Source organism: Nyctereutes procyonoides, unplaced genomic scaffold, assembly GCF_905146905.1.
Source record: "Nyctereutes procyonoides isolate TBG_1078 unplaced genomic scaffold, NYPRO_anot_genome, whole genome shotgun sequence".
Taxonomy (NCBI): Eukaryota; Metazoa; Chordata; class Mammalia; order Carnivora; family Canidae; genus Nyctereutes; species Nyctereutes procyonoides.
The window spans coordinates 397,534-406,640 of record NW_026575124.1 but is presented as its reverse complement, the minus strand read 5'-3'; the positions used below and the strand labels follow the sequence as shown (position 1 = coordinate 406,640).

General features: G+C 49.6%; 1 protein-coding gene across 1 annotated transcript; it reads left to right on the top strand.

Moving 5' to 3' along the window:
- Positions 1–6,023: 6,023 nt before the first annotated feature.
- FKBP11 (FKBP prolyl isomerase 11) lies at positions 6,024–9,031 on the top strand. The gene is made up of 6 exons (XM_055336973.1): positions 6,024–6,254; positions 6,389–6,454; positions 6,732–6,819; positions 7,095–7,128; positions 7,488–7,558; positions 8,797–9,031. Exons 1-6 carry the CDS (start codon positions 6,117–6,119, stop codon positions 9,012–9,014), a joined length of 615 nt encoding a protein of 204 aa, XP_055192948.1. The 5' UTR covers positions 6,024–6,116; the 3' UTR covers positions 9,015–9,031.
- Positions 9,032–9,107: the final 76 nt, after the last annotated feature.

The following is a 9,107-nucleotide window of genomic DNA, read 5'->3' as shown; positions in this document are numbered from 1 at the left end:
AGGCATACTACTAAGGACGCTGCTTTTCCAGTTCTGAAGGGCATGGAGAGAGGAGGGCCAAAGTCCAGCCCTCTACTTTCCAACCCGCTAACTGGAGGGATAGGGTATTTTGCTGGCACACTGGGGAGTGATAGGATCTAGAGGTCTTCCTTCCTCTACAGATTTTTCAATCTAATTGGGTTTCCTGGCTGTGGTTGCTGGGATTAGGTAAGAATGACCCCAAGTTCCTGAGCAAAGGGAAGAGGAGGTTAACTCTGAGGAAATCCAAACTTTGGAAAAGGGAGCAATGCAGTGGCTGAAGGTCTGGAAGTGAGGAACTTGGGTCAGGACCGTTCACCATCACGGCTTGAAGGTGAGTGTCTGCTTGTGTGTGTCACTTTGGCCATGAGCTGCAGAAGGGGGTATCTGGGCTCTAGGTTAGGAACAAATCTGGTGGAATAGAGGATAACATTCCAGCCAGAATTCTGGCTATCTAGACCCAGAGCTGACCGGTGTTACCCATGCACCCTTCCTCCTATCACCCTTCCTCCTAACCAGACATGTTGAAAGCTGTCTCTAAGGAGGTCCAGTCAGTCAGTCTGGGCCAGGCAGAAGGTTTGAGAATGAACTTGTCCACTGTCCCCACCCCCCAACTTCCACCCCTTCATCACTCGTTGTCCTAGGAGAGAATTGAATACAAGGCCTTATAAGGGTTAGAGGGGTTACCTTAGGGTGCTGAGCCACAGGGACTTAGATGTTAGCTTCTTTCTGAGTTCTGAATATAGGAAAGAGAGGTGCTCTTTATTTTTTAAGATTTTTTATTTATTTATTCATAGAGACACAGAGAGAGAGAGGCAGAGACACAGGCAGAAGGAGAAGCAGGCTCCATGCAGAGAGCCTGATGTGGGACCCGATCCAGGGTCTCCAGGATCACGCCCTGGGCTGAAGGCGGCGCTAAACCTCTGCGCCACCAGGGCTGCCCCAGAGGTGCTCTTTAGGTAGTAGGTAAGAGATCAGTTTTTGCCTATGCCAGATCTTCTATTGATGGGATGATACCTCCCCAGCTAGAACAGCCTTGAAGGAAGTGGGGGAGGGAGGCACTGCTTTGGTTTTCGATGAATGAGTGTATAACCAAACCTAAAAAGAAAACATTTTGTCATCCTAGATATACATGCCCTTGAAAATATGGCATTAGATTTTGAATCCAGATTTACATATGCTGACTCAGAGGCTTTTTGTTTATTAACAGTCTGTTAAAAATAAACATATTAAAAATATTTAAAAAGCAGTGCCCTGCTTACTGTCTGGCACATAATAGGCACTGAGCCTTGATAAATGAATAAACAACATTGTCCTTAAGCAAACTGGATCCTGTGGGTACCCCATGAGTCCAGAGGCCATGGTAGTTTCTTCTACTTGCTGACAGAGATACCTGTGAAGGTGGAGGCCTTTCCAGGAGTGGCCCTCTGATTTCTTTTTTTTTTTTTTAAGATTTTATTTATTTATTCATGAGAGACACAGAGAGAGGCAGAGACACAGGCAGAGGGAGAAGCAGGCTCCATGCAGGGAGCCCGACGTGGGACTCCATCCCAAGTCTTCAGGATCACGCCCTGGACTGAAGGTGGCGCTAAACCACTGAGCCACCGGGGTTGCCCGGCCCTCTGATTTCAAAGTTGTGACTCCAGTCAGGATTGTGCCAGCTTCCCTACCTTTCCCAGAACCATCTCACCTTTCTCTGTCCTTCAGGTTCCTAACTTTGATCCAAGGAGAAAGCTCCTTCCTCCCTGTTCCTTTTTGGGTCCAGGTGGGCTTGTGCTGCTCTCTGTGGGTGATAGTGTTGTCTTAGTTTTGCCCCATTCCCACTATTCTCCCCCGCCAAACTCCACCCCCACTCCCCTTTCCCATTCTGATCCCCGACAAAGCTTCAGACCTGAACTGGGCAGTAGCCTTCCACCCTCATGCCACTGTTCCGATCAGCCCACGCATCAGTGCAGTGTGCACTGTCATTGCTTTGCTCAGATACCCGCAGTGGGTTCCCCCTGTCTTCGTTTGACATTCAAGCTCTCCACAACCAGCTTTTGCTTCCCTAACTACCTCTCTCTACTCCTCTGCCTGAATCCATTATTTTAGCCAAACCAGTCCACTCATTTTTCCCAAATATCCAGCCTGCTGCCTTTATTCTCTTTTTCCATTTTTTAAAAATACCACTTTTCTTTAAGATCTACAAGGCTGCCGATGACCTCTCTAATCACAAGGACTCTTGTTTTTGTTTTTGTTTTTTTTTCCTGGCTGGCTCCTTTGGTTTCATTAGCACAAGTCATCCAACACCTCCCACACATTCCCTTGTATGTTATATGTTGTGTTCATTCATCCATTTAATATTTAATTTTAAAATTTATTTTTGTAACCAAAGTAATTTTCATTGCAAAACATCCAAAAATACATAAATATGCAGAGCAACATGTGGAACCTGTTCCCCTCTACTTTTCTCAGTCCCATTCCCAAAGTAATGACTCTTGGCTATTTGGTGTGCCTCCTTCTGTTAGTTTCTTTCCTTTTTTTTTTTTAATATTTTATTTATTTATTCATGAGAGACATAGAGAGAGAGGTAGAGACATAGGCAGAAGAAGAGGCAGGCTTCTTGAGTGGAGGGCTATGTGGGACTCGATCCCGGGACTCCAGGATCACACCCCGAGCTGAAGGCAGAAGCTCAACCGCTGAGCCACCCGGGCATCCCTGTTAGTTTCTTTCCTAATTATGAATACCTCCGCATATTTGGGAAGAGGTTAAAATATAAATGTACTCATTTCACATCTATTATTATTGCTTTTTTTTAACATAAGGGTATATAAATTTGTCCTGGATATTTTCCAAGTTAGTATAGTTATAGATATTTTTTACAGATGTATTTTTATTTTAGAAAGAGAGAAGCAGGAAGGGCAAAGAGAGAATCTCAAGCAGACTCCATGCTGAGCACAGAGCCTGACTCAGAGTTTGATCTCACAACTCAAGATTGTGACCCGAGTTGAAACCAAGAGTTGAATCCTTTACCAACTGTGCACCCCAATATAGTTATTTTTAATTGTATTGAAAGCATTGCATAGCATAATATTCAACATGAAACATATTTGTCTCAAATCTGCTATATTGGGCATATTGTGCAGCTAGTACCTAGGGAACTCCAGGCATGATCATAACCTTGTCCTTGCCATCAGTCATCTGGCTCTGTAGAGATCAGGAGAAGTGGGGCATACACAAATAATTGCAACACAAGGGAAAATATAATAACGGCCCCCAGTGTATGCTGGAAGTTCAGAAATAAGAGAAGTGACTTCTAATTACGGGAATCAGGACTTTACAGAGGAAGTGATATTTAAGCTTGGTTTGGAGGAAGCTTGACAGGTGAAGGAAGAGCATGAGCCAGGGCACAGAGATGGAAACACATGATGCAGGTTCATCTGATGCCAGATCACAGTCTATGAGCAGGAAGGAGATTTGGTTCAATTCATAAATGTTTATTGACCCATCTATGTATCAAACACCATACTAAGCAATGAAAATATAGAAATGAGAAAGATGAGGTTGCTGTCATTAAAAGGCTTTCAGTTTAATAGAATAAAAGCCAAGTTTGGAAAGGCAGATTAGGACCAGATGGTGAAAGCTTTCAGCTGGCATGTCATTCATGGAGTCTGAATTTTACTCACTGGGCAATGTGGGGATGTAGGCTCCATGATGGAAGTTGAGCAGATAGCAGCAGTGTACAGAATGGGCTAAAATAGGGAGAGCCTGGAGATGAGGGGCTTAGAGTGCTCTTTCTCTACTTTTTAAAAAAAATTAATTTCTACCTCAGAAAGTGTCTGGTGGTCAGCAGGGCTTAGATGACTTTTTGCTTCACGGCCTTCACACATAGTTTCATCCTCGTGGCCACCTCATGGTCTGATGTGGCTGCTAGAGTGTAATTCATCTCATCTACATTCCAGGCAATAGAAAAAAGGAAGGGAAGGAGCCTGGGGAGAAGAGTGAGCACACAATGACACATTTCTTAGCTGAATTAATTCCCTTTAAGGAGCCTTGCTGGAAGTCCCGGACAATATTTCCAATACTCCTGTTTATGTTTTACTGGCCAGAACTTAGTCACATGGACTTACCCAGCTTTAAGGAAGACTTGGAAATGTAGTTTTGTGTTTCTTATTTTTAAATTTGAGGTATAATTTGCATGCAGTGCTATGTGCAGATCTTCTCATATAGTTTGATAAGTTCTGACACATGCATACACCCATGTAACCCACATGGATATCAAGATATAGAGCATTCCGCCATCCCTAGAAACTCCCTCCTGCTGAGAGGACTTTTTCCTTAACTCCAAAGAGAGAGGTAATGAGGGCTTAGTTAGGGTAGTAGCCTTGGGAATGGAAAGAAAGCTTGGAGAGGTGGTGGAAGGAGAATCCAAAGACTGGTTAATGTGGGGATGAGCAGAGAATCTAGGAGAATGCTAACAGCAGAACCACTAACTGAAACAAAATTGGGAGGGAAGTCTAGATTCTTACAAATGGGATGGATGGAGAAAAAGGAGAGTACATATTGGGTGTATTGTTTTGAGGTGCCGGTCAAACATCCAAGTGGAGATACTCAGGCAGTTGTATCCAGAGTTGGGAGGGCATTCAGAGCTCAAGGACATCAAATACCAGAGAGATGCTAAAGAGGACAAGGGACCAAGAAATGACCCAAGAATTTGGTGACTGTGAGCTCACTGATGACTTTTGGAGGGAGCAGAATTCAGTTGCCATGGCCTGAGTGGCCAGTGAGGGTTTAAATCATGCAGAAGGGGACTGGTTGTATTGCCTGAAATAATTTAAAACCCCTTGGGATATCTGACTGGCTCAATCTGTGGAGCATGAAACTGGATTGGGGTTGTGAGATCAAGCCCCACATTGGGCAAAATAAATAAAAATAAAAACTAGATCCTTGCACATACATAAAAGGGTTATAAGTAGTTGCCCTTTTGACAAGCTTGCTGGTAAGGGGGGGAAGGATACATTGGTGCCAGGAAAAGATCAGTGATTCCCCCATCCTTACAGAAAAACAGCTCCTGAATCTTAGAAATTAGCTTTCCAAAGAACAGGGAGACAGGACAGCTCCCTGCCTCCTTTTGGGCATATGACCTGCAGAAATTCAAGCTGAAGGGCTGGAGGTGGGAGAGAGATGCCATCTTTAATTTTTTTTTAAAATTTTTTTATTTATTTATGATAGTCACACAGGGAGAGAGAGAGAGAGAGAGGCAGAGACATAGGCATAGGCAGAGGGAGAAGCAGGCTCCATGCACTGGGAGCTCGACGTGGGATTCGATCCCGGGTCTCCAGGATCGCGCCCTGGGCCAAAGGCAGGCGCCAAACCGCTGCGCCACCCAGGGATCCCGAGATGCCATCTTTAAAACTGTGGGGTCTTGGGCAGCCCCCGGGGCTCAGCGGTTTAGCGCTGCCTTGGCCCAGGGCGTGGTCCTGGAGACCCGGAATCGGGTCCGACGTCGGGCTCTCTGCATGGAGCCTGCTCTCCCTCTGCCTGTGTCTCTGCCTCTCTCTCTCTCTGTTTCTCGAATAAATAAAATCTTAAAACAACAACAACTGTGGGGTCTTAAAACTGGGTGGGATGAGCCACCCGGACACTGCCAGGACAGGTGTGAAGAGACGGATCTAAATAGGAAAGAGCAGAAAGCAAACAGCCTGGACTCGGGCAATCCTGAATGTTGTCTGTCGTCACCCAGCTAGGAGACCTTGGGCCGGTTACGTGACCCGAGCACCCAGCTCCTCATCTGTAAAATGGAAACAATTACGCCTACCTCTTGGGTGGTTTTGAGGATCCCACACAAGTGACTGGCACAGTAGGTAACCGTAGGTGGGTGCACTCAAGTGATGCAGCCCCTCGCTCTGGGGCCGGCCGGCTAACAGCGGGGCTCGGCGGGCAGGGAGGGCTCCCGCGCCTCCTCCCTCCAGGAGGTGGGGACAGGGTGGAGGAAGGGCGGCTGGAGGAGGAGCTGGCGCGCCGCGGCCCGCCCCGTCCCGTCCAGTCCCGCCTGGGCGCCGAGGGCACCGCCGTCCCGGCCGCCGCCCGCGCAGCCCGAGCCGGCCCCCCGCGCAGACATGAGCCCGCGCCCCTCGGCCCCCCGGCGCCGGCGGCTGCTGCTGCTGCTGCTGCTGCTGCTCGGCGGCGCGGTCGGCCCGGCCGAGGCGGAGTCTGAAACCGAAAGTCCCGTCCGGACCCTGCAAGTGGAGACCCTGGTGAGGAGCGAGCCCGGGGCTGCGGCCGCTGGGCCTCGGGAGGGAGCGGCGGGGTCCGGCGAACCCCGAGCGGGGCCGGGGCGGGGGGCCGGGGTCCCCGGAGGCGCCTGCGTGACGCCGAGGTCCCGCCCCAGGTGCAGCCCCCCGAGCCCTGCGCGGAGCCCGCTGCTTTCGGAGACACGCTGCACATACACTACACGGTGAGGGGCCCGGGGCGGGGCGGGCCGCGAGGGGGCGGCGCCCCGCGGGCACACGTCAGCCTTGGCGGGGACACGTGGCGGGGGGCGGGGCGGGGGCCCGGGTCGCGGAGCACGTGGCGGGGGGAGGGGCTGCCCGCTGCTCCGCCGGTTCGGCCGCGGCCGGGGGGGGGGGGGGGGTGCGGGGGGGTGCGGGGGCCGGGCCCCGGGGCTCTGCGGCCGCCCGGCCGGGGGCAAAGCTGGCCCGCTAGGTGCGCGTCCCGCTGCTCTCTCCCCACAGGGCAGCCTGGTGGACGGACGCATTATTGACACTTCCCTGACCAGGGACCCTCTGGTTATAGAACTTGGCCAGAAGCAGGTGATCCCAGGTGTGTGACCCGCGCCTCCCACTCTCTTCCCAGCCCAAGCCCTTAGCCTCTTCAGTCCCTAAGCCACCTTGGAAGTGCCCCCCCAGGCCTCCACCGGCCACCTCCTGAGGTTCGAACCCCACTTCTGACACTCCTTTTGCCCCACACCCCACTGGCAACCAAGGATCTGAGAAGTGGGGTGCTCAGTTGAGGGTCGTGGGGAGACTTTGATCCTCCTGTCCTGGGATGTGGGGAATGTAGGGAGCTTCCTGTTCAGTTGTGTCTTCTTTCTCAAGGTCTGGAGCAGAGCCTTCTAGACATGTGTGTGGGGTGAGTATCTGGGCAGGGGTGGGCCTGGGTACCCCCTTTGCATGGCTGGAGGCTTACTTTGCTATCCTTGCTCCTAGAGGAGGGAGGAGAATGTTATGATAAAGGCTTGGCACTGAGCAGGTCCAGGTCATTGGGACCCCTAAGGGCATCCAAAACTGCTGGGCCCGTCTGGCTGTGGGTTGTGTTGGAGGCGTTGAGGCATGTACGGGGACAGAGGCCTTTCCTGGTCGTCCTGTCTGGTGCTCAGGTGGGAAAGTGCGTGTATTAGGGTGAATATGCGGGAAATGGGCTTCAGATGGACTGAGGCCACTGGCCCACCTGGTCCCACCTCTAGCTGTGATGTGCATTCCCTCCCTCAGAGAGAAGCGAAGGGCAATCATTCCTTCTCACTTGGCCTATGGAAAACGGGGATTTCCACCATCTATCCCAGGTAATCTGACTAGGACTGTCTCTGAGGCAATCAAAATACCCAGTCCCTAAGAGCTACCAGACACTACACACTTTGGAGCTTGAGAAAGTCCAAACCCAGTTTGCTGAAAAGGACAGGGGTGGCTGGGGCCTCCTGCATGGCTGCTTCTTTCCTCTTCAGCTCACCAACAGAGACTAGAGACATACAACCTGATAAGGCTACGTGGCTTGCCCTCTGGCAGAGAGCGGCTTTTGAGGGAGGAGACACCTGCTTGAACCACTTGGGTCTGTTGCCTATGCTACCCCTCTCAGAACTCTAGACTTTTCCTGCCTTTTCTCCACAACTCCAACCTGTGTCATTTGTGCAGTTGGCACGGCTTCTCACCACATCCCCACCCCTTCTTTCAGTCTCCACCAGGGAAGAGGCAGTAAAAATAATCGCAGACAAGTAATTCACACCAAAGCCAAACAAAAAACTGTTTATAGAGCCCACTCTGTATCTATAACTTTAAAAGCTGTCAACAGGTCATTGGGCAGATTTCCTAAGATGCAGATCTCTTGCTCTGGGTTATAACAAATGTTCTGTTAGCTAAAATGTTTTGTACTTCAGAGCAATAGGATAAAAGATCTTATCTTAGTTCTAACTTAGAAGAAGAACCCGAAAGAGGGTCATGGGACTAAAGAAAAACTCTTTTTACCCAAAGCACTGTTATCTCCCCATTTCCAGTGTTTGCATTTCTCCGCTGACTCACCCCTGTTCATTCACCCGCTCCTTAAGCCACGTCCTTCTTCCTCTCCAGCTCTTATGTTGAAACATCTGTGTTTTCTAACAGTCACACTGCATATGCTCGTTAGTTGGTGTAGTTGGTGACATTTTAAATTGTCTAGGTTAAATCCAGTTAATTTCAGCCCTGCAAAGATTCTATCAATGTGGCTATTTGGATTGGGAATACAGTTAGCGTAGAAATTCTCTCACTTTTAAATGGAGAACAGCCTGTATGTATCCACAGAAAGTTTCCCTGTCCTGTCAAAGACTTGCAGCTGAACGCAAGCCACACTTGTAGACTTGGGGCAAACATAACTATTATCCATGGACTATGCTCATAACCTTTCTCTGCTTCTGTCTAAAGGAACTCAACACGCTTAAATCTAGCCAGCTTCACAGTTGTTGCTGTAGTGTGGCCTGCCCTCCTTTCATTTAGATTCTGAGCCCTGGATAAAATACAGAGATTCTAACCCTCCCCTCCTCTCTGCCTCCAGCGGATGCAGTGCTGCAGTTTGATGTGGAGCTGATTGCACTGATCCGAGCCAACTACTGGCAAAAGCTGGTGAAGGGCATTTTGCCTCTGGTAGGCATGGCCATGGTGCCAGCCCTGCTGGGCCTCATTGGGTATCACCTATACAAAAAGGCCAGCAGACCTAAAGTCTCCAAAAAGAAGCTCAAGGAAGAGAAACGAAACAAGAGCAAAAAGAAATAATAAATTTTTAAAATGTCTTTGCATTCTTCACCGGATACTTTCTGAGGCTACTTCTGTAAGTGGGAATGAGGCAAAGGGCTGGGGAAAAAGGCA

What these genes read in the sequence shown, in the direction of transcription:
- FKBP11 (XM_055336973.1), top strand. Translation starts at nt 6,117, where the DNA reads ATGAGCCCGCGCCCCTCGGCCCCCCGGCGCCGGCGGCTGCTGCTGCTG. An exon ending in CGCTGCACATACACTACACG is followed by an intron (nt 6,455 to 6,731) that starts GTGAGGGGCCCG and finishes CTCTCCCCACAG; the next exon opens with GGCAGCCTGGTGGACGGACG. An exon ending in ATTTCCACCATCTATCCCAG is followed by an intron (nt 7,559 to 8,796) that starts GTAATCTGACTA and finishes CTCTGCCTCCAG; the next exon opens with CGGATGCAGTGCTGCAGTTT.